The sequence below is a fragment of the Physeter macrocephalus genome, chromosome 20 (genome assembly GCF_002837175.3).
Source record: "Physeter macrocephalus isolate SW-GA chromosome 20, ASM283717v5, whole genome shotgun sequence".
In the NCBI taxonomy this organism is placed as follows: Eukaryota; Metazoa; Chordata; class Mammalia; order Artiodactyla; family Physeteridae; genus Physeter; species Physeter macrocephalus.
In genome coordinates this window covers 8,075,747-8,101,341 of record NC_041233.1, presented here as the reverse complement: position 1 = coordinate 8,101,341, position 25,595 = coordinate 8,075,747, and the positions used below count along the sequence as shown (strand labels likewise).

The window sequence follows — 25,595 nt, the reverse complement described above, 5'->3', positions numbered from 1 at the left end:
GATTTACTGGCATCTCTTGCGGTCACTATCTTTACAGAACAGCTTTTGGAACGAAACATTTCCCATGTTACTTCCAGGAAGGTAAAAACTGAGTGAAAATCAATCAGCTATATTTAGGCAGAAGAAGGCATCTAGAGGTTTTCAAAAAACAAAAGACAGTATAGATATTATATATATGCATATGTTTTTAAACACATAGAGGTTCATAAATAATTGCACTAATGAAATCAATTTTAAATATTAAAGAGAAAAAGATTATACAAATTGCTTTTCTTTTGCATATTACATATACATATATAATATATATGGATGCAATAAAACATAGCACTAATGTTCCAAAATGCACACTTCTAAAAAATTTTTAGAGTTTTATTTGAGAAATCTCTTTAATAATTCCATGCTCAGCATGCCCATATGCTATTTTGAGATCAATTTTAATTTCAACATCAGCAAAAATCTTTGTCAGTTTGCCAGAATGTCTCCAGAATTTACTGATTCCCTTTTCATATGGACAGATTTTACACAAGGCACAGATGCAAAAAAGATGCAGACATTCTGGAAGTATCCAAGAATATCCCCTCTCCCCCCCCAATAAAACAGGGGAAGCAAAGGGAGGTAGAGGAGGAGTTTCTGAACAAAACTTTACATTCTAGTCTTTTACCCTGGACCCTGGTTTTTCTAAAGTCTTCTAGAAGCTTCCCAATCAGAAGCAGGGCACAGTGAAATAAAAGCCCTGCAGTAAAAAGGTGTCGTGCTAGGAAAAGATAAAGAGGTTTGCAAAGGTGATGGGCAGCCCTGAGCACTCAGAGAGACTATCTTGAGTTCTATTCACCAAACTATACTGTTCCCTTGGTAAGGCTCTAGGGACGGAGCTCCATTATTTTCCGGGTGACGTGACAAACGGTGAAGCATTTCTGCCCAGGATAGCAAGAGATACATACCTAATAACAAAACAACCAAAATGATTCTCAGAGATCCAATATGATGTATTTCTAGAATTTCTACTACACTGAGCACTGCTAGGAGACATAGTGGGTGGTCACTTCTGTGGGGTCAAATTATAGGTGAAACTGGCTATATGTGAATACTTACTGACATGTGCGAGAGAACTACAATGTGACAGCCACATCCCCTTCCCAGGGCAGCCTGCATCCAGTGACTTGTCACCAGGGAGCTCTAAAGGCCCAGCTCCAATGCCCCAGCCCAGGGCTACCCTGAAGGGGGCATCTCAACTTCAGAACAGAGACCTGTGATGTGCCCTGTTGGGTCTCTACTGTAGCCCCACTTTTCCCTTTTCTCCATGCTGCTTCCTCCCCTTGCCCCGCAGATGTTTATGGAACATTCCCTAATAAACTATGTGTATGTAATTTCCATCTCAGAATCTGCTTCCCCAGAAGTCCAACGTGCAACAGACACACACACACGCGGACACGCACAGGTTCCTTGGTGCCTTACTATCTTACTTTCAAGCAGTAGTATCCAATGATGCAGAAGAAAGAGATAACCGTGTGCAAAATGGCTAAGATACGCAGCGTGGGCTCCATGTAGCCGCTGCTCTCCTCCAGCACATAGTGAACTGCAATGATTCTAGGCGAGCTGCTGTCCAGGCTGCCAACTTGGGCATTTTCACTTGAACTACGAGTGGGGAGCTCCTTTCCTTCAACCACAGAAGAAGTGGAGACCTGATTCAAATCATTTAAAGTACAGTCAGTTCATTTCCTCTGACATCAGGGTAAACAAGAAACAAAAGAAACCCAGTCTTAGCAAACAGCTGGATGTGAAACCACTGCACGATGAAAAGACCAAAAGCAAAGGCTAAAAAAGATAGCTTTTTCAGTATCTTGTAATAATCGAGAATGGAAAAGAATCTGAAAAAGAACATATGATACATATATATATGTAGAGAAAAAATATATAAATATAACTGAAATATATATATATAACTGAGTCATTTTGTTGTATGACTGAAACTAACACAATATTATAAATCAATTATACTTCAATAGAAAAAAATAATGACAAATAATGAACACATTTAAAAAATTCCCTCTAATTTACCCAGACATGAGGACTCCAGTGCATGCAGGAAATAATTAGATGGCTAAGCTGCCTTCTCAGTGATCAAAAGAATTTAATACAATACAGATATGCCACACCCAGATACAGTAACAAGTGAGGTATTCAGCCAAATTAGACTCTGAGTACTGTGGGTAAATCCTCTGCAAATCCAACATTCTTCAGTGGGGGCATTTCTCACCTAGTGTGAAGGAGCAAATCTATCCCTGCTGTACTAGACAGTCAGCAATGTGCCTGGGATTCAGGTTTTCATTTTCATCAAATACATTTCAGCATCGGTTTTGATGTGCTCACTAGTGGATCTCTGAAATCTTTACATTCAATTCAGTCTTTCATATTGGTTATTAAAAGACTAAGATGTACATACCTTATAAAAGAGCAAGATGAAATTGATTGCAAACGCGACAAATAAGGCTAACATTCTCATGTTGTAAAAGTTGCGAGCAAAATAGTTCTGAAGGTGAAAAAAATTATTAAAAGGTCATTGAATCGAGAGACTTGAAATTTGCAGACAATTGAAATAAAGCATTCATGCATTTACCCAAAACTATTTGTTGAGGGCCCACTGGGTTTCAAGTCCCATGCTTGGTGCTATCGATGTAAAGCACCAAGCTTTACGACGTAAACCACCACGGAGGAGACATAATAAAGAAGCACATTCACAGATAAAAAGCGTAATTTCAGGGAATGTTAAATGTTATGAAGAAAAATCCATCAGGTTAAGGACTTAGGGAACAGGGGCGCTATTCAGACAGGTGGTCAGAGAAGGTTTATCTAAGGAGGTGACGTTTGAGCTGAGGCCTGGATGCCATTGGACAGCAATCAAGTGAACAGTTGGGGACTGGAACGTCAGAGAAAGAGCTTGGAGGGCAAAGGTCCTGAGTTCCAGGTGATGCTGGTGTGTTTGACGGAGAGTGAGGAGGTAGCGCAGTGAGAGGAGGGCAGAGAGGGAGGGAATGAGGTCAGAGAGGTGAGCAGGGGACAGGGTTCTGTAGCCCTCTGATAAAAAGTCTGTAGCCCCTTACAGTGCAGTGGTTCAGTGTCTGATCGCTGGGACCACACTGCCTGGGCATAAAGCCTGACCTCACCACTGACTCGCTGTGGGATGTGGACAAGAGACTTAATCACTCTGGTGGCATCACTTTTCTCAGCTGTAAAGTGCGGATAACAACAAAACCCGTCTCATAAGTTTGCTATGCGGATTAGGTAAGTTACTATAGGGGAAGTTAGTCATTAATCTTGTTAATATAACTGGAATTATTATTTTATTCGAAATGGGATGGCAAGCTCTTGGAGGAGCTGAAGAGGGCGGATGCAATCAGATGATCTGAAAGATGATTCCAGCTACTGAGTATAAAATAGACTGGAGGCAAGCATGGAAGGCAGGAGAGGAGTTAGAAAGTTACTGCAGGATGCAGGAAGAGACGATGTTGCTGGTGGTGGCTTGGACCAGGTGGTGGCTGCGGCGGTGGTAAGAAGTGGGCAGACTCTGGGTATATTTGGAGGAGAGAGCCGAGAAGAATTATTGTTGGGTTGTATCTGAGGTAGGAAAGAAAGAGAGGACTCAGAGATGGTAATTCTGGATTTGGGGGTCTAAGCAACCAAGTAAATGGTTGGTTCTATTTTTTGAGCTATGAGGGGAAAAAATACACAACACTTAGAGAAGAAGTGGGTTTAAGGAAAAAGGTTATGGGGCATACCAAGAATTTGTTTTAATATTAAGTGGGAGATGACTATAAAGTATCTACCCGGATATGCCAGGGGCTTTAGCATCGTAAGGCCATAGCAAAATGACATCTCGTTAGTTATCTCTCTCTGTGGACACACCCCATTTTGATGGTGTCCTCTCCCCACACATGACCCTGACTTTTCTGCCACCGTTTATAGGACCCAAGTTGGCCACCACATCCAAACCGGGTCAGTCACATTGGTTCTCCGTGGAAGGTGGGACTGGGTCATAGGTCAGAGTTAGTTACTCTGGTTATCTGAGCTGGGAGGTCACAAAGACTCGGGTCACGAGGGCCCTGTGGCACCTGGTGTGGTCATGATTAGGCTGGCGCATGCAAACAGGTGAACAGAGAAAGTCATATTGCAATGGAGGAAGGAAAGTAGGAACTGTGACCTCTGAGACAGAAGGATGGAAGGAAATCTCAATTATGTGCTTTACTCAACTGCAGTTACACATACTCTTCAGGAATCCACGGGGACTGCTGCAGCTTATTACAGTGCCTGTGCAACCTCACACCCTATGCCACGCCCAGACCACACCTGCAGCCACGTCCACTGTGACAACACATCAAACCAGTGGTTATCCAGAGTTGCCTCAGAAACATCTGTGCTCTGTGTACTCTGTATTAAATAATATAGTAACATACAAGGTAGTTTAAGAAAATATAGGTCAAACTATTAATTAAAATATATATTTGTATGCATTTTAAAAAATGTGGGCTTCCCTGGTGGTGCGGTGGTTGAGAATCTGCCTGCCAATGCAGGGGACACGGGTTCGAGCCCTGGTCCGGGAAGATCCCACATGCCGCGGAGCAACTGGGCCCGTGAGCCACAACTACTGAGCCTGCGCGTCTGGAGCCTGTGCCCCTCAACGAGAGAGGCCGCGACAGTGAGAGGCCCGCGCACCGCGATGAAGAGTGGCCCCCGCTGCCCCGCAACGAGAGAGGCCGCGACAGTGAGAGGCCCGCGCACCGCGATGAAGAGTGGCCCCCGCTCGCCGCAACTAGAGAAGGCCCACGCACAGAAACGAAGACCCAACACAGCCAAAAATAAATAAATAAAATTTTAAAAAAATGTGTCATATATACATTTAGGCATAAGCAGTTAGAACATATCACCACTGAGAACAATCCATTTCCCTTACAGGTGAAGTTCTATACTACATGAGTTTCTTGTCTATTTTTTTCTCAAAGGCTAACTAAGTATGATTTTGCCTTTCAAATGGCCGTATTATGGAGTGTTGCTCATAATTTCTAGGTCTGACATTATTGGTCAGTACCTCTTACAGGTTTATTCTAGACATTCATCTCCCAGTCTTTTCCTGCTTGAAAAAAATTATATGTAATATTTATGCACAAATACATACATACACATATAAGAGGCCTTTCAAACAAAATTTTTAACAATTCCATCCTGTATGAATAGGAAGAGAGAACTACATCTCCTTTGTTTGTTTTCCACATACAAGTATATATTTTATTAATTGGGAGAGCATTTCCACAACATGTTTAGGACACTACATAAAGAACTGTCTTCTCCCTCTTCGTTCTTTCATTTATTTACTTATTTCCACTTAAAGAATAATTTGGAATAGACCTTCTTATTATCAATGGAGAGTTGGCTCACTGCATTAATATTTTTATAACTGGAATTTTAATAAAAGGGCGATGTTCTAGAAAGACTGACTAACCCCCCTCTGGAACATCAATATGAATTACTTGTCCCCTAGAAGGTATTCTTTGCTATAATGTATGGCAGAGCCTTACATAGTATTCTGCAAAGAGGCAGCCCTGGGGTTATGTTTATTGACTCGCCCTAAAGTCCTTGTAGGAAGACACTGGCAGTCACTAAATCAAGTGGACCCTCATGTGAATGTGTGCAGAGGTTATGTGTTTGACGACAGGGAGCCGTGGACCAAGGCATTCATTTTAACATATAAACACTAAGATGGGCAAATACAACATACGTGCAGGGCTGACCCAAGTGAAGGTCAGTGCATATTTACTGCACCCGAATGATTATGATCGCACAGTATATCAGTAACAACATTCATTTTAAAACATCTTACTAGAAGTTTCTGTTGATAGGCTATGATTTTCTTCCAGAATGCTGACTCAGGAACTTCTGGCTCTCCATATCTGTGTGTGTGGAGCTGCCTCAATTTCTGTTTACCCTTATCTTCTTTGGGTTTTTCTTCTTTTTCTCCATCTTCTCCCCTGCGAACACAAATGAATGAAAAATAAGCCATCCATAAACTAAAGGACTGAACAGGTTTTGTGCCAAAATATACAAACGGACAAATATTTAAATCATAGTATCAGTTTTAATAACTGATATCTCTTCCAATGAATTATGATATTCAGAACTTTAGAATTAGGGGTAGGACTTCTTGTTTATCATAGCCCCCTATAGATGGATAATTTCTGTGAAGTTCAAATCTATAGGACATTTTACAGGCTTCAAGTATCTTTGTATCTATACCTAGCATATTCCTTTCCAAGTGTAGAGTAAAATATTTAAATGATAGAATAACAATGAAGACTTTTTTTTGGCTGCTACTTTTCCACATACCTTATTTTAAAATGCTTATTTCAATGTTCAAGCTACTAGGATTTAAAATCAGAGGCGTACGCATTTGGTTGTTCACATGTATAAAGGATGTCAATACATTAATTTTGCAGACAATAATGAAATTAGAAGCACTGGAATTTGACACCTAAACCCCTCTAGGTGCAAAATACCAAGACTTCACGGAAGTATATTTATGTATATGTGTAGTCACATATATGTAACCCACATAACATAACCCATACTTAACTCATATGAGGTCAAACATTATTTTAACGTTAAAGAGTTGCCATTGAAATGACTGTCATGCCCTGTTACATTGGTCTGCATTTCACTATAATAGTCACTTATGTGGCCATTTTTACAACTAATTCAACAGTTCAAGGTCTATGACAATGAATAGTGCTGACTGTACAAAACAGACAACAGTGGCCCTTGTTTGAAGCCTAATTCAAACAAACCAGCTGTAAAAATACACTTTTCAGACAACTAAAGAAGCTTAAATATTTAGCGGGTATTAGACGGTACTAAAGAATAATTGCAAATTTTGTTCAGTATAAATAATGGCATGATAATTATGTTTTTCTTTTAAGTCCTTAGCAATTAGAAATGTATACAAGATGTTTATGGGTGAAATGACATGGTGTCTAGTATTTTCTTTAAAACAACTTGTCGTACAGGAGGCCCCAACATATGTGTGTGTGTCTATGGTAGGGAGGGTAGGCGGGAGAAAACCTAGATGAAACAAAATTAGTAAACTGTTAATAATTATTAAAACTTGGTGATGGGTATATGGGGTGCATTATAACATTCTTTTGTGTGTGTTTGAAAATTTCTAATAACAAAACTCTTTAAAATTTTCTATCTCAACTAACTTAGAAATAAAAATGATTTTCCCTGAAAAAAGTGTTAAGTTATTCAAAAGGTGACTCAAGTGATATCAAGTATGCATGTGAAAAAGTTGAATAAAACGGTTTCCCATGAAATATAACATTAGAAATAAGAACTATTTCTGAGTTATATCATTTAATGTTTTAATTTTATAGCTATAACTAAATTAACACAATTCTAAATAAACACTTGCTATTCTAAAAAAGAAAGAAGAAAAAACAGGACAATGAAAACAGGCCAAAGGAAGTAACAGAATAGAGGAGAAAAATAAAATGCTACATGAGAATGCTACAGGTGTTCTATAGGCACTTAAAAATTTGATTTCCCCAATTGTTAAAAATGTGCATATTAAAACTATGCAAACTTAGGGAAAGATGTAGGTTTCAATTATTAACAGAAAGCCAGTGTTAACAAGGAAATTATACATTTTCACTGCTTCACAGCCAGCTCTCTATTTCTCATTGTTGCATTTATAACTGTGCTCCATAGCACCAGGAATATTGCTGAAAATGAAGTTTCCTGGGTCCCAGACCTGCTGATTCAAAATCTGTGCTGGGACCTAGGAATCTGTGTCTTTAACAGACTCTCCAGGTGGTTTTTATGCAGGTGGCCCTAGAACTGTGCGCTGAGGACCACCACGCCCCGAGAATTCTGTGCCACGGCATTCAGCACGTTTGTCCCCTCCCTTCTTTACAAGGACAGAATAGATGCTCGATTTTAAACAGAGAACTACAGCAGTCAGTCATCTTGCAGAGAGCATGACATGGAATCACTGAAGTCTTTTCTGCTGAGAGAGAAACACACAAACAGAATCCTCATGGCACAAGAAAGAGGCGGGAGTGGCCCCCAGGGCGGGTGGGTGGTCTATGCTTATCCCTGCCCATGGGCTGAGGCTCTCCACTAAGATGACAGATGTCATCCTGCAGCCTGAGAGTCTCCATTGCATCCCCTGAAGAGAGAGGACGAGTGAAAGACACTAAAACAAAGGAAAGGATACAGAAAACTACACCTACTCGGCTTTCTCAGGTTCGGATTTGCTTTCTTCTTTTTCTTCCTTTTCTTCTTCTTTTGCCTTCTGTTCCTTGGATGAGTCAATGGGGAAAAGAGAAGCAGGATTACACATCACTTTTGAATGAGTTTAGGGAGCCCCGTGACCCTGTGTCAAACTGTAACCTATAAATGATGCCCTCCTGTCTCTATTGAGATAAAACTGCCGTGTGCGCCCTTTCTTCTACTGGTCCGTGCATTTCCCCCTTCACCGCACTTACCTACCAGGCCAGCAGTAGGTACCAACTTTCTGAGCTCCTTCCCACTTTTCCTATTTCACAACTACCTTCTTTCCCTCAATCACCTACTCAAATCCTACTCATCCTCCAACACCAACTTCCCACTGAAGTCTCATCTAACTACTCCAAGCTATACTGAGGTTTCCATTTTCTCAACACAGGTAACCTCTACTGTCTGCTGCCTATGCTACTTACCACTTAATAATTTTCTAACTTTCTCATGAGTCTTTTATCTTTCTAATAAACTCTTTAAGGCAACTTGAAAGCAGTGAGCACATCTTACATTCCTTTTTTTTTTTTTTTTTTTTTTTTTTTGCGGTACGCGGGCCTCTCACTGCTGTGGCCTCTCCCGTTGCGGAGCACAGGCTCCGGACGCACAGGCTCACCGGCCATGGCTCACGGGCCCAGCCGCTCTGCGGCATGTGGGATCCTCCCGGACCGGGGCACGAACCCGCGTCCCCTGCATCGGCAGGCGGACTCTCAACCACTGCGCCACCAGGGAAGCCCTTACATTTCTTTTAATTTGCTATGATACCCAGTGGTGTCAGACACCTGGCCAATCCTCATAAAATATTTGTGGATGGAATGATTATCGTTCAATTGCCTAATGTCAGGAGGGTGAATACTTCAGCTTGTACTTTCATAGTTTAACTTAATCATTTATAAGGAACCTTCACAAAAGGCTAGATCCACCTAACTAAAAAGCCATTCCTCTTTGGCAAGTCAAGTCATGTACTGAAAACCACCCTGCCACTAGCAAGACAGCTGACGTCAAGTTCACTTATCATGCCCACCTGAAGTCCAGAGAGCTGCTGTGATTGGAGGTAAGTTACCTGGAACTTTTCTGGCACCTCGGGGACAGGGACGGGGTTGCTCATGAGGTCGCTCAGGCCAGCATTGGGATTATGGGGAATCAGTTTGTACCGCCCGCCTTCTCGCTTCAGGTCCAAGCCAAAGATGTCAGAAAGCAGGTCACTCTCCTCTGTCAGTTCCTTTAAGTCCGTCAGATCTTCGTTGGGCAGGGCGCCTTCCATGGCTTTCCTCTCCCCATCCTCCCCGTCTCCTCGAACCTCATCCTGCGTGGGGTCTGGCATGTTGGCCAAGAGCTCCGCCACCTTGATCTTCTTCGCACCTTCCACCAGGCTTCCTCCCAGCAGGAGGCTGCCGACGATGCGGGAGAAGCCTCTGCAAACGCTCGCCACGAAGTGCAGGAGGCTCATAAAAACCCCCCAGTAGGACGTAAAGAAGGCCGTGACCATGTCCTTCACCGTCATCTTCTTCACCTTCTTCATCTGCTTCTTCAGGCTCTTTAAGCTGAGCATCCGCATAAGGATCAAGATATTATACCTGAGGGCAAACAGGGCCGACTTGACCGTCATGATGGAAAAGAAACCCACCCTCGGCCCCTGCTCCTCTGGCTTCTCCTTCTCACTCTCCTCTTTATTCGCTGACCTCTCGTTCAAATCCGACTCTGAGATCTGAGCCGCGAGCTGCATCTCAAATATGGTGTCCTCACAGAAGTTCACGAAGAGCTCCATCTTCTCCTTTTCTCCCCCTTCGTTGACCACATCAAATATAAACTGCCTTTTGGACTCCTTGACCTGGGGCTTCTCCCACTGGGTTCGGCTGGACTCACTGATTTCAAAGTAAACCCTCTCGATGCGCTTGGCACTGCCCATGATCTCGATGCGGCCCAGAAAGGGCTGGAAGTAATTCAGGACGCTCTCGGCCAACTCCAGGAAGGTCTGCAGCCGGGTGTCGTTGGGCATGTGTTCGGAAAGGTTTGTCAGAAGCACCGCCACGTTGAAGCCGATGTCCTTGGCAGGCTCGTGGAACCGCTGGACAAATTCCTCATAATCCAGGCTCTCGTCTTCATCCGTCTCTGCGCAGGACAGCAGAAATTCGGTCTCGGATTGGGCGTAGTGCTTATGGCTCTCCATCGCTTTGTGGAAGTCCCTCTTGGAGATGACTCCCTTACCGTCTGGGTCATACTCTTTAAAGGTATCCGAAGACGTCAAGTCCTTGAGTTTTAAGAACATGTCAAAAAATTTGAGAATCATCTCCACGTTGTTGGAAGATTCCACGAGCATATCAACCATCTGTTTGCCGATGGTGCCATTAACGACATTGCCTAGGGGTAAAGAACTGCATTGGCTCAAAATGAACATTCCCGATAAAACCGGTGTCTAAGCTGGATAGAAGCTAGTGTACGTTACTGCGAATTAATTGTAAACTGGCCCAGTTGTATAAGTTGTTGCTAATTTGTGCAGGTAAATATTAAACATCTTAAAATGTCTTAAAAAAACCCAGTGTCTATAGAGAAAATAACAATATAAATCTTACATGACATCTGAATCAAAGATAGCTCCTTGTTTATCTTCCAACGTAGGAAGGAAAAGAAGAATAATTACTTGTAAACTCTAGTTTCAAAGAGTGATTACATGAACACAAGCAAAAGCATATTTACAAAGTAATCAGACTAACGCACATAAAACAATATGTGAAGAAAAGCTGACATTTTTTTCCTCTAATTGTGTTTTAGGATTAAAAAAAAAAAATGGGGCAAGTATTTATATTGTCCTAAAGCCAGAAACTGAAATACAGTCTCGTATTAATAATAAAAATGAGTGTTTGCACAGACCTTTTGGGTTGAAATGTCACTGCTCGTAAACGTTACCGGATTTCACGTTCATGTCTGTGAGGCAGGCACTTTTTATTAATTCTGATTTTACTATTGAGAAAACTGAGGTTTGGCAAGGTTAAATTAATGTGCCAGCCGTGACATGATTATTGAGGGCTAAGGCCTGGATTTTAAACAGATCTGCTGAGAGAAAATTAGATGCTCTTTCTGATTTAAAATGTAAAAGATCTCCCTGCATTTCTTCATGGTCCAGAATGTTTATAATTAGAAAATGGCAGATTACGGATAAGCTTGAGGAAATGAGATGTTATCCTAAGGTATAGTCATCGAATGCTTTTATTCCATGAACAGAGCTTGATATGTAACACGAAGACATGCATCAGGAAAAAGATGCATGGTGAGGGGTCTGTTGAGTGCATCTGTGAAGCATTAAACACCGGGGTTAAGAGCACAGGCTCAGGAGCCATGCTATTAGGATTTGAATCCAGGTCCCCACCATCTGTTAGCTGAGCTACCTGGGCAGACTTCTTAGTCTCTCTGCACTCAGTTTCCTCATTTGCAAAACAGTGATAATATTACTATGCAATTCAAAAACCTGATATTAGGATGAAAAGTACTTAAACCAGCAGCTGGCATATTCAACGAGGTTAATTTTAAGTTGTCATTCCTGCAGTTCCTGTTGCAGTTATTACGGCTGTGGTGTTATTATTATTTAGACTAAAACTTGAATTGAGGTCATGGGAAAAGGATCCTGTGTTCAAAGGGTATAAAGTGGCTGCCAACTAAGGGTTTCGAGCAAATGCTGCATCGTTGAAGTCCTAGCGCAAGGTGTGCCTACTGCCTTAATTAGTCGAAGTATAGCTGTGCAGTGCAGGGCGGACTAAGAAACAGAGAGAGGAATTAGGAAGGGTTTAAGAAAAAACAGGACAGGGACCATAATAGCCAACATTTTTTATTTGCTTTGGTCGTATTCACATGATTTCACTGAATGCTTGTGTCAGCCTATCATGAGCCCCATTTCACAGAGGAGGAAAGTGAAAAATGGAGCCGTTAACTTGTGTCAGGGTCACGCTGCCTGTGTGGGAAAGTGGGATGTGGGCGTTGGTGGCAGATCTCAGAACCCAAGCTCTTACCTACTACGTTTACTGTCTGAGACAGAAAAGAAATGCAGTAGCAAAGGAAAGTAAGTTGAAAAGAGAAAAGAGAGAGAATGAAAACCCGAGAGACGGGCACGTGGTGGGAGGACTAGGCTGCCGCTAGACTTGGTGGGCTGGGGCGCTCTCCCGAGCCTTCTCCTCCGGCAGAATTTTAAGAACCCATAGGAGTCACAAGGCAGTCAGCTCAAAACAGCAATTTACACAGTCGGGATGTATCCAAACGTCTGTAATCCCCACTGGTTACAAACAAACAAAATGATAAACAAATAAAACCTTCTTTAGGTATTCTGTCTGAGGAGCATACTCTCTGGGGTATCACTATGAAATGAAAACTATCACTACGAATGAAGTACTAGGGATTTCATTCCATAGTTTTGTAAACTGAGACAGGCAGGATTTCTCTTTTTTAAAAAGCAAACTTGGAAAAAGAGTAATCAAGCCAGCAATAAATCTGAGTTACCCGTCCCATCTCAGTGTTGATATTTTATCCTTTGCAGCATGCTGACTCCCAAAGCAAGCATGTATGGAATCCTGAAAATAAAAGATTAAAGGGGACTTGAAGATATACGTCAAAACTACCTTCCAACATGGACAGCAACATGACCACCATGTCCTTCTGAAGATCCATCAATTCTTTTAGCAGCTCAATTTGACTGGAATCCTGAAAGAATTAACGTACTGTGTTTGAGATAATATGGGAAACCTATGCAGCAAGAACGTCATACTTATTCTCACAAAAAGAGTACGGATCTACCGATAGTAGACACTTTACAGCACTATAGAGCTAAAGGGAGGCCAAATGTTAAGTCTGCAGCTTATTAAAAATACACACTTAAGAATTAAAGAGTATTTACTGTTGATTCCAACTCACGTTTATTAAAGTATTTGTTAAGGACAATGAATAAATCTAACAAGAGTACAGAAGAACTAAAGCAGTGGTGGAACCCCTGGGGCCAGGTAGGCGAGACTCAGGTGCTTTTGCTCATTGGGTATCTTTCTTTTACTTGAGTGAAGACTGGACTTGTCTTTTCTTCTTTCTAACTTACTACACCAAGATGCTATATATTTTTTAAAAATTAACATATTCTGGAAAACACAGGCATAACAGTGATGAGATAAACTTATCCTACATAAATCTAGGCAAAAATGTACACAAGTATTACCTGTATTAATAATGCACAAAATATCTTATTTACCAATTTTATCAAGCTCTCAGATATTTCTCTAGTTAAAATTTTCTGGGTTTTTTTTTTTTTTCATTTTTCACCATGAAAAAAAAATTATTTTACAAAGATATGTTGTGTCCAAACATCACTATGCTTAGATTCAGTGCCTGGAAATATGGAATGTGCTTATATTTACATTACTACCTCATGAATCATCAGATTTTCTTATTTTAAACTATACCCCTCTTTCTTTTTTTTTAAAAAAATACAAGGTATCATTTTATTCATATGAATTTTGCTACATAGGAAGCCAAATTTCAACACTGCTGGAAGGATGAGACTTTTTCTTCCTAAATAGTTGTTACTTTGACTAGGTCTACAAACTGAACAACTGCTAGGTAGCACCATCAGATGTTCATAAAATGATGGCAATACATCTGAATCGGAACTCTCCCGTGAATGTATCAATTTGGTTCATGTTGATTTCCTTTACTTACTAAAATGTCATTAGCAATTAGTTGAAAGCATCATGATATTTCCTTACTTGGTTGATTACCAATAACTAGATACTGACAAAGATTCTCTCCTTGACCAAACTAGCCAGCTCCTCTGGGCCCTCTTCCCAACTAGGCTTTAATCTTGGTCTATAAAGACTTGAACAAAACACCACCATAGTTTCTAACAGCTCAAGGCTGCATCCCTAGGATGACCCCAGCCCCCCTTAGAGTGCCTGCCTGAGAAAACTCAAGACTGCCAGAAAAATTTTCTGTTTGTTCCAGCCAACACCTGATGATAGTAGAACCCGTCTCTCCCAGGCTCTACGGGAGGGTGGAATCCTGACTTTAATATTCAGCTGGCCCAATCACATTTACACTGAACAACTCTTTGTAATTTTCCTCTTCCCTAACTCTACTGAACCCTGCTAACCCCCCTCCTCCTCCCTTTAAAACACGTATCACCTCTGTACAAGTCCAAGTTGAGTTCAGCTCACACTAGGTTCTTTTCCCTACAGTAACAGTGATCACTGACTAAATCTGTCCTTGCCACTTTAACCAGTGCCTGGCTTTATCTTTGACCAACATATCTTCCTGCTTGTAGGCTGGAGGGCAGATGTGAGTGTCCTCACTTTGCTGGAGGAAAGGAGACTCAAGGAAGAGAGATGGGACACATGAACGAAATCGTGGGAGTTGGACTGGAGTCGTTTGATTTTGAATCTAGCATTCTCTCCTCTACCTGACACCTGCAGATACATACCCACACCCCGACAGACATGTCAGCCTCAGGAGAGCCCATCAGAATTCACTGCATCACAGGGACATATTTACTCAAGATTTATATTAAGAGCTTTTCTGTTCGTGTAACTAACTCTGAGCTCCAAATGCAATACACAAGTGAGAAAACAGCATTCTGATGTTTTCAAGATATGCTCCCGAATTAACATTAAAGCATGGTGGAAAATCTGTTTCTCCTTTATTTGCCTATCTGCATAGCTATTTTTTTTTCTCTTCGACTTTCACAAAGTAAAATGTCCTGTTAATGGGTGAGTGTCATCTTTTGAGAACAGCTGCTTGTTTATGACCCTATAAGAAAATTGTCTCCCCTTCACAAGGGATTTGGAACAGATTACAAATCCTCTTCCAATGATACGTAGGGAGGAGGAAAATTCCAGTGAGTAATCATCAAGAAGTAGGTCTACAAAGGACTGTAAAATGTACAGTGTTTGGAGACTATGTTTTATTTCTCCATTGTAGTCAATTCCTCAGTAACTTTTGTTTTCAAAATTGAAGAATGGCTTCCACCTATTCTCAGCTTGCATAAAATTCTTTTACTTAAAAAAAAAGGTTTTTTTAAAATGTAGAGTAAAAGTTGTATAAAGAAGTCACCTAAGAAAGATAATACTCAGACAAAGGAAAGCATGTTTAATTTGCCAGTGATCAGTCTCCAGTGTGTCACTTAGGATGCTGGAGGACAGTGACTTTACCTGAGACAGTTTCATCTGCATGTGGGCAAATACATGAAGAAAACCCACCACCGCATCCCAGAGCCTGCTGTGAGCCAAACTCTGCTGGTTGCCAGTGCAAGGACCCTGGGGCAGAAACAGACAAACAACAATCACTCCTGATAATTTAATTGCCAAAATAAACTTTACAATAATAGGGACAAAGTTAACTTAGTGCTGACATATCTTATCACCAGCGTGTTATCTGAAAAGACAGGAACCCCAAACAAAAGATATACAGTGATGGTAATGGTATAGCACTCTTAGGAGACAAACATATTCTTCCTTGAAATGTTTAAATCCCCTAAACAGTTTCTCAAGGATTTTCATGTCCTGTTTCTGTATGAATACTAAAACACTGGGGAAAAAATGGTGAATTATTTCATTTTTGTCTGACTTTGGTTTCTTCTATTTAGAGGAAATCTTAGCTAAGTTATTTTAGCTAAGTCAGATCATCAGAAGTGACTACCTGTGTGAAAAGAATTTGAGATTATGCTTTATATGAGAGGTACTTACTTCTTATTGTTAAGTAGTAACCTGGATAAAGCATTCATAGAGAGGACAAAATATCCTCTTCAGCGCTTCATTGTACAACCGTATCCTGGTTACCGATCATACAACGATTGAGATTTTTGAAGATTAATACTTAGTCATTAACTTTAGGAACCCAGAATCCAAGACAATTAGAACCTAACTTTGCTCTCTTAGCTTTCACTTCAGAAGTGATCTTTATGTGACACTAGAGTGAGTGTTGTAGCAGAGACTGTTTGGATGGAGACAACTTCTATTCTTACTTCCCAAGGAGAAATTCTACCATTGCTAAGTTTTGAAAACACACCCACATCAACCAGGAAAAGAAATAATAGGGATTATATTTCAAAAGAAAAAAACTCATTCACTCATTAGACAAATGTCTCAGAATAAGCTTAAGTTGGAGAGCACATTAAAATGTTTCAGATTTTAGTCTGGAGAGAAGTGACTGGAAGAGAGTACTGCACTGAAGATACTGAAGAGATGTCGACATGGAACTCTGTCCTTTATCAAGCTACACTTGAGGCCCTACAGCTGAGGATAAAAGATGTAACTGAGTGGGACCCTATGAGGCCTTCCCAGAATAGACGCCCACCCATGTCCTCTGCCTTCCTTTCGTCTGTAGGAAACCTTTAGTCAAAGAATACATTTAATCAAAGAAGTGAACAAATGCAGAAAGAAAGGAAAACAGTCAAGCAAGACAAAATAATACTTTACTTTAGCCATTAAACCAAGTCAAGGACCTTTCGTTCCTCCTCAAGGGATAAAGATAATATTCTGAGCCATGTCCTTTGAGCTGTTTGGCAGATACTGAACCCGCACCCCCACCCGCACCCCCCCCGTGGAAGAAGTTAACTGTATGCTGCTCACAAGCACCTGGACCCCAGACCTGTTGGAATCAGAAGGGTGATGAGGCTGACCTCCGATTACCTCACCACCAACCGGTCAGAAGAACGTCCACGAGCTGATCACACACCCCACAAGCCCTGTCCCTCCCCCTGTCATTATAAACCTTCCCCTGAAAGCCTTCAGGGAGTTCGGGCCTTTTAAGCACTAAGCCCCCTGGACTCCTTGCTGGGCGCCTGCAATAAACACTGCACTTCCCTTCACCACCACCGGGTGTCAGCAGATTGACTTCACTGCGTGAGGGTGGGCAGACCTAAGTTTAGCTCAGTAACAGACAGTAAGGGCCAAGTATCTCAGTATTCCAAAAGCAAGGTGCCAGATTCACTACCTGCGAAAGGAAACTAAGTAGATCTTTCTACCTCAAAGATATGAAGGCGCTGAAGCCGAAAAGGGAAAGACTTTGGAAAGAGCTCTGCTGGTGCCGGGCCTCCCAGCCTCCACCCCTGCTGCCGCAGCAGAGGAGAGGGCTGCCCACTTCCCTTTACACCGTGGAGAGAGGAGGGGTCAAGAGAGCCATCAAGAGCGCTCGGCTCCTGCATCCTGAGCTTGGTTAGCATACAGTCCCGTAGTAAGGGCCGTGAAGATGGAAAGTGACAACAGAAGATTTCTTAAGTTGGGCACTCGGGAGGGAGCTATCTTGTCCAGCAGGACTTTGAAATCTTGCCAACAAAACTGTGTGAAAGGGTAATGTGATTCCAAGGTGGACGGGGACCCCCAGATGCACAGAGTCTGTGGAATAATTTGAAGGTGGGTGGGAAAAGAGGTATTTCCAGGCACTGGAAGCAGTAAGAGGGCCAACCCCCCTCATCAGAGAAAGAATACAATATGCCACCCCAGAGGGCAGGCTCCACAGTGCAGCCCTGAATTCCACGTGCCGGAGGGAGACCTCCCCTCCCTAATTCTTCCTCCTGCGCACAATTCCAACCCCGAGGAAGCCTGAGACTGGCAGGAGGGGAAGGAGAAGAGCAGACGACCCTGTGGAGAGCCGGTGGAGAAACCCAGATCCTACTTCTTGCCCTCTACCCCAAGGCCTTTCCGGCACAAAATCAGGCCCAAGGGTGAGGGGGATTTTTAATTTGGAGAAGAGTTAAGTGATGGTGCCACCATACAATGACCGCAGTGAGACAATCCTCCTGGTGACAAAGTGACTGAAGGAATTTTATCTATCTGAGAGTGGCCAGCGCACAAGATCCATTCAAAGAGGGATGAAGAAGCGGGCCACAGAGCAAGTCTGAGGAGACGGTGGGGAGGAGTCAGTTCTTTTAACTCAGAGGTTAAAACATTGAGCCCATTCAACGTACCAGGCCAAACTGATTTTACAGTGTACGTTAGTCCTGCCTGGCTGTTCAAATAACTCTGGGTCAAAGCAACGGATCTTCAGGATTCCACTGTGGTCCAGCCTCGGCGATGTGCCTTGTGTGCTACCACTGAGGAGGGTGGAAAGTGCAGGAGGGCATTAGGTGGACACTAGAAGGCCATTTCGAAGAAAACAAACTTGATTTTTCCTGAAGGAACAAACATTTTCTTCATGTGGTATTTTAAGGTTTTAACCAAATGTTAAAATATTATATTAGAAAGGACTAAGATCTTCTGAAACCCCTCGGTGACCAAGAGGTGTTTTGCAAACCTTATGCGACAGAGCTGCAAACCAGACGCCCAAGTTCCTACTTTTCCTTGTAAACCTGAAACACACAGAAGGTACTTTCCAGGACTTGCTCAGCCTCAGACCATCGACTTCTGAGAACTGTTCACTACCTGAATGGAATATCTGTCTTGCTGCCACCTCGCAGGCCTATTATTTCTCCTGATCTATTCAGTGCCTGTAACATATAAAACCCTTGCTACTATTACACAGAGAATGGATAGACACCGAGGTCCTAGTGTCTAGCACAGGGACCTATATTCAATAACCTGTGATAAAGCATAATGGAAAAGAATCTGAAAAAGAATGTGTATATACGTATAACTGAATCACTGTGTTGTACAGCAGAAATTAACACAACATTGTACATCAATTATACTTCCATAAAATAAATTAAAAAACAAACAGACACCCTGGCTAACTGCCAGAAGGCAGTTACTTTCAGGTTGACCTTCTTGTGGAACGACAAATACAGCTTTCTCTCTTCTCACGACTCACCCTGTGGTCTTAACTCCAGGTGCTTGGACAATATAATGTCCTCCTTCTCAGGCAGTTCTTCTTCCCCCCTTATGAAAACTGGAGTTGAAATCTTACAGAAGATTATGTTTATTTTGATGGTTTTGGATTTCCCCCCCTTGCATAATTTTCTACAGTTAGCAAAAATTGGAGTCCAAAAGCAACATGCAGTGCTGTCAACTAAAAGCCAGCCCAAAGTAAGTATGAAGCAAATGATGAGCTTTTATTCACAGCATCAACAATAATCAATAAACATGATGCTAAGGCAAATATCTTCAAAATACGTTTCACTAAAGGCAGTGGGGTGCCCTGGGCTGGCTCCTGGAACAGAACAAGGACATTAATGAAAAAACTGGTAAAATCGGAATAAAGTCTGTAATTTAGGTTATAGAACGGTGCTGATGTTAATTTCTTAGTTTTGACAAATGTATCATGGTTAACTTAAAATGCCAAAAGCTGGGTGAATCATATATGGAAACTCTCTGTACTATCTTTGCAATTTTTCTATCTAAAATTATTCCAAAATAAATTTTTATTAAAATGTATTTTTAGGGAATTCCCTGGTGGTCCAGTGGTTAGGACTCGGCACTTTCACTGCTGAGGGCTGGGGTTCGATCCCTGGTCTGGGAACCAAGATCCCACAAGCCGTGCAGTGTGGCCAAAAAAAAAAAAAAGATATATATATATATATATGTATAATATTTGAGAGTTGATTAAATTATATAAAAATGTCAAATAAACAAGGAGTATTGAGAAGTTAAACAATGAACAGGCCATAATAAGCCTTGTTACCTTACCTATTATTCCTTGAATGTTCATTTAGAATGTTCTGTGTTATATAAACAAGTTAGAATAAATGATTTTGCACATAGTGAAAGGTCAATGGATGCTTCTAGTTTTATATAAATTTAGGACTCTCACTTACTTCAGGAACCAAGAAATGTCTACTCTTGGCTGAAAGGAATTTACCTTTTATTTGTTATATAGAAGCCATTTTCCCGTTTCTATAAAATTCACTGGCTTGCTAATGTCATCAATCAATCTTATTACTTAATCAGGACAGTTCACACCAAACGTTGTATTGCTCTCTTTCTAGACACCGATGAGTATATTAAGGTAATAATGGAAGCCAAGGAAGATAAGGAAAAAGGAACATGAGTGGACTGAACTGGATTTAAAACTTTGCTTGTATTTGAATTAAAGAAAAGTTATTAGCATTATCAAGTGTGGCTTTTCCATTTTTAAATACTGAAATAAGGATCCTCTGCCCTGCCCATGGAGACAAGAGAAAAAGTGAGATCCTTCCAAGGTACGAATACAGAGGAGAGAGTGAGCCTGCAGGAGGTGAGGAATGGCCATTCTGCCATCTTTCCTCTGTGCCACGCAGCCTTGGCAGCTTCACTTGGCCATGAATAGTTCACTCACTCAGTCATTCTACAAACACCTGTAAGTATGCTAGGCTCTGGGGATACAATCTGTTATTTTTAGTTAACTCCTTCCCCCACAAGATTATGTTTAGTCTAACAAAGCAAACTGTACGTTTCTTCCTCCTATTTTATCCTTGCACATGGCACTTCAATCACAGTGACTGAGTCAGAGTAATATTGGCCATGAGACAGAAGATAGAAAGGAAAGATGACTGACTAGTCTTCTAGAAAATGGCAATGTTTTGCTTTCTGAAAAAGGTAGAAATTTATAAAATCTTTTAAGAATCTGCAGGTTAAGACTAACAATAGAAAGCAAATCAAGGTTAAAAAAAAGGTATATTATTCATGGAATTTGACCTATATTATATACATTATCATGTTATATTATTTTACATATACACACACACGTGTGTATATATACTGTGGACAAAGAAAGTTGCCTGCCGTTTCAGTAAACAAAGGATGTCGCCGCCATCGCCATCAAGACGTCAGCTACTGCAGCTGCGCCCTGACTGTGCCCCTGAGGGGACTCAGGGTGGAGAAAACAGGACACTGGCCCCAGGTAGTTAAGGTTCACATCAAAGGAATGATTTCAATGAGCCCAGATTCTTGCATCTTCCCATACACAGAAAAGCACTAAATTCATTAACTTAAGATGTTTGATTTTCTTTACTTAACAGTAATCTTTTGACGTTTGGACTACCTGGTTTTTTTTGTTGTTGTTTGTTTGTTTTCTTGTTTTTGCCAAAAAACCCTATATCTCCTATATAGCCTCCCTTACCTCTTCGGAGCAGTCCCTCAAATCTATCTGAGAGGCTGCATCCCGGGCTTAAGTCCTCAGTAAGTCCCCTAAATAAAACATAATTCTCAACTCCTAGGTTGCGCATTTTTTTTCAGTCAACAATACACACATACATGTATTAAAATGAAGTTTTTAAATGTTCTTTTCTTTTTCATAAAGTTCCTATGAAACTTCTTCCTTATTTTCACTGGAATGCTATACAAAGTGATTTACAACTCTGCCCTCTCTCCTTCACTTCTTCTCTCCCCTCCTTCCTTTTTATTGAGCGCTTAATATATATACCAGACCCTGGAACTATGACACAGCCAACATCATGGTTCACGTCTTGAAGGAGTGCATGATATCCCAACCTGCCAAGTGGTAAAGCAGGTTCATTCCATATAAATTCACATCTCAAGTAATGATTTTAAATGGCCAATTGGCTAAGAATCTATGGAAGGGGTCAGTAAGAATGTGGATGAGAGCAGGAAAATACTTTAGGCATATTGCATTTTTCCAAGGAATTCAATGCTAACCAGTTGACTCTCTTTTCTCTCTTTCTTTCCTTCTTCAAATAACAGAAATGTTTAAAGGTTTACCTGAATATACTCTGTAAGCGTGTTAAAGACTTGTTTTGCTACGTGAATCGCTTTGGAGAAATTCCTTTGTCCTTGTTCATCAATGATATCTTTCCCAGAGTAATACCAATAGAAGTCACTGATTGATTCCTGGAAAAGAGAGATGATAGGATTAAGGCACAATCTGAAGCTACCAAAGACCTGTCCAGTTCTGGACTCAGTAATAGGAGATCATTTAAAATAACAGATTGGAAGCAAACAAAAACATCTGCGAGGTAAATACTATTGTCAATGATTTTCCTAAACATAAAATATGGCGACATCCTCCCTAGATATAAATAACAACTGGAGAGAAGATTAGAAGTAGAAAACTTAGCTTTTAAAATGACTTTCTGTCTCTGATGACCTTGAACTTCACAAACATAAGGACTCATAACATTAATGCATATTTATCCATAGAGCAGTTAGATGTTTACTATGTGAGCACAGAAATTAGACAAATCATAGAAAAATATTTTTGGGTTCCAGACATTTGGTCTACTTTTTCTCCAACAAAGACAATAACATTTCTTTGATGAGAATTCCAGGATGTTCCTGGCTTGTGTAACTGCCCCTGAAGAAACTAGTTGGACTCCTTATAAATACTGACAACTGTAAACAAACATCTAAATAAGATCAATCTTTCCAAACAGGATATTTTCAACAATAACTTATATTTTGAAGGAACTTTAGTTGCCTAAATGAATAATACAATTTGGGCTACCATTTAGGTTTTGAGACATGATTTTGAAAATCACAAATATATTTTCAGCAATGCTTCTTGATATATTTGCTTCAAAAATGGACTTTTTCTCATTAAGCTTTAAGTCAGAGTGTTGTGCTTTTACATATGCAAAGATTAAGGGAGAAACAGAGTTTGAATTTTCAGTTTTTAAAAGTACTATACCTGACTTCCTTATAAATAAAGTGAGGGAAATAAAAGTTATATAAAATCTTATTACTTAAGAGGCCTACACCTTCAGATTCGGTTCTAGTAATGTGTAAAACATTACTACACTATCAAAGATACTTTTAAGTGATGAAGTGTTAAGCTGAATTTTTAAATTAATGCAAATATTTCAAGAGCTGAAAAGAACTAACCTTATGCTATTAAATTTAAGTGTATGGTAGGTACTTTGAAAGCCTTTCTTTCCCATTTTTAGTAATGTTTCAAATATTCTTCTCCTATTTATCTATCAACTGTAGAAGAAGGAACAGAGCATGTTCATGCTTTACAAATTGAAAAGGAATTTAAAATGCCATCAAGCTAAAAACTGTAGGGAAAAAATATTCCCACTTATAGAAAGAAAATAAGCCAAGTAAGAGGCAGGATCAGAGGCAAAGACAATAGCGGCAGTTTCAACCTAAGACTTGGGGAAAGACTGTGATCAAAGACAAAATATCTCTACAAATTCTGACCTCATAAATCAAAACACATTTCAACATGTCAGTTTCACAACTCCACAGTATCTTGCCAACCAACCCACCCCTTAATTTGTTACTAACGTAAAGCAACATACCTGAACTCTCAGTAGGTAGTCTACAGTAGAGATGATTATGTTGACAGTCGTATTATTGCCAGTCTGAGTTCTCAGATAATTTTGAAAATCTACGTAAGATCAAAAGACGTTATTAAAGCGCATTCAAAAATTTAAAATGAGTTCTTTGAATAACTCCAAAAGCAAATGATGTCTCCAGCAAAATCACCATGGCTACGTATACTGTTATATCTGACAGTTTTAATATTGAATAATTTATATTTTCCATAAAAAGTGAGCACCTCAAAAACAAATCTAGGTGCTTCACAGAGTATCAATATTCAAATTTCATCTAAGAGGTTGCTAACACCTGTTTCTTGATTCCTAGCTCTAGGGCTCTGGGCATGTGAATGACTGAAAACGACTTCCATCCTGTAGGACAGAGTAATTAAATGATTTATTCCATAATCCCTTATTCCTTAGTACTGTGTTAAGTGCTGGGGAACCAAAAATCAAGATCAAGTTCCTGCCTTCACGGATACACAAGCTTGGTGGAGAACCAGATATATAAACAATGAATGTAAATACATCATGCAAAGTTACACAGTGAAGTAGATTCCCCCAGTAAGATAAGTGGTAAAAAAAGAAACAGAGCTACATATGTCTCTATAGCTATCTATCTAATCTACATCTTCCTTCACCTATCAGCTGTCTTCTCTAGCATGAGAACAGCTAATAAGAATTAAATGAGGGACTTCCCTGGTGGCGCGGTGGTTAGGAATCCGCCTGCCAATTCAGGGGACACGGGTTTGAGCCCTGGTCCGGGAAGATCCCATATACCGCAGAGCAACTAAGCCCGTGCGCCACAACTACTGAGCCTGTGCACTAAAGCCCGCGAGCCACAACTACTGAAGCCTGTGCACCCTAGAGCCCGTGTTCTGCAACAAGAGAAGCCACCACAATGAGACGCCTGTGCACTGCAACAAAGAGTAGCCCCCGCTCGCCGCAACCAGAGAAAGCCCGCGTGCAGCAACCAAGACCCAATGCAGCCAAAAATAAATAAATTAATTAATTAAAGAAAAAAAAGAATTAAGTGAAAGGGCTAGCAAAGGACTTTGAAAGAGGCAATGCGACACAGAAAATTTCCCAGCGCCTACGCAGCAGGTAATGTTCAAGAACTGTTTCTTGACCCAAGGGAAGAAGCATAATTGGAACTAACAGACTCCTATTATTGCTTCAAAATGCTTATTCCTGGGTACCATCGATGGTCTGGGGTCTCACAAACCTGAGTTGTGTCCCTCGCACAGCAGTTGCAAGAAGCGGAAGAGGTCACAGGTGAATTCATCATCCTGCAGAACCTTTTCTCCTGCAGGAAGTCCAGAGGAACCCAATGTTATCAACCACCTTAGCCTCGCCCTCCCTTTCTATCCCCACCTCCATCAAACTTGCATGTTGATCTAGCATCATTCTGAGCCCAAAACAGTCACAAATCATAGCCACTTTTCTATCTGAAGCTCATAAGATCATGCGCTTGACAGATAGATGCACTTTTTCTTGGTAAGAAAAGAACACTTGGATCTTAAAAACTCAGGTATCTCTCTGTTAAAAGTAGCAGCATGGGTTTGGCAACATTTTAGAAACAACCTGAAGAGATTAGAGACTTAAACTTTTATTTTTTCTTTCTTTCTTTCTTTTTTTTCTTTTTGGTAAGATTTGTGTAGGAATGATCTCTGCATCTCGTACAAATGCGGAAGTTAAATCTGCTTTGTTCCCAGAGTTTGACCAAATGATTCAATGCAGAAGTATTCAGTACATATATAAAACAGGACCAAGAGTTTCTTTTATTCAAATATTAATTAAAGGAGTTTTGTGAAAACTCTGGATGACTGAAAAATGTTTCTTAACTCATTTCACTTAACTCTCTCATGAGCTTGTCTAAATAGAGAGCTCACTGGTTGGAGCATTCCTTCCCGAGGAGGAAGAACTGACAAGCAGACCTAATTCTACATACCAAACCAAAAGATAAACTTCACTGGCTCCTGCTAGGAGAGCTAAATCTAACAACGAAATGTGAAAAGGAGGACATCTCAGTGCCATAGGAGGTGCTCTGCATCATTTCAACACTAACTATACATGTGGGGCAAGGAAGAAGCCTCAGAAAAGGGTTCCGATCTTTCACCTACAT

The 25,595-nt window shown here is 40.8% G+C and overlaps 1 protein-coding gene across 1 annotated transcript in view; it reads right to left on the bottom strand.

The window, feature by feature from the left end:
• The window catches only part of RYR2 (ryanodine receptor 2), a 564,826-nt gene that overhangs the window by 39,640 nt on the left and 499,591 nt on the right, over window positions 1-25,595 (bottom strand). Inside the window, exons 85-94 of the mRNA XM_055081210.1 lie at window positions 24,696-24,776; window positions 23,453-23,541; window positions 21,915-22,043; window positions 15,495-15,599; window positions 12,927-13,008; window positions 9,383-10,680; window positions 8,277-8,344; window positions 5,873-6,020; window positions 2,444-2,530; window positions 1,464-1,682 (exon numbers count right to left, since the gene is read on the bottom strand). Of these exons, the coding sequence (XP_054937185.1) occupies window positions 1,464-1,682; window positions 2,444-2,530; window positions 5,873-6,020; window positions 8,277-8,344; window positions 9,383-10,680; window positions 12,927-13,008; window positions 15,495-15,599; window positions 21,915-22,043; window positions 23,453-23,541; window positions 24,696-24,776 (2,306 nt within the window). The remainder of the gene's footprint in view (window positions 1-1,463; window positions 1,683-2,443; window positions 2,531-5,872; window positions 6,021-8,276; window positions 8,345-9,382; window positions 10,681-12,926; window positions 13,009-15,494; window positions 15,600-21,914; window positions 22,044-23,452; window positions 23,542-24,695; window positions 24,777-25,595) is intronic.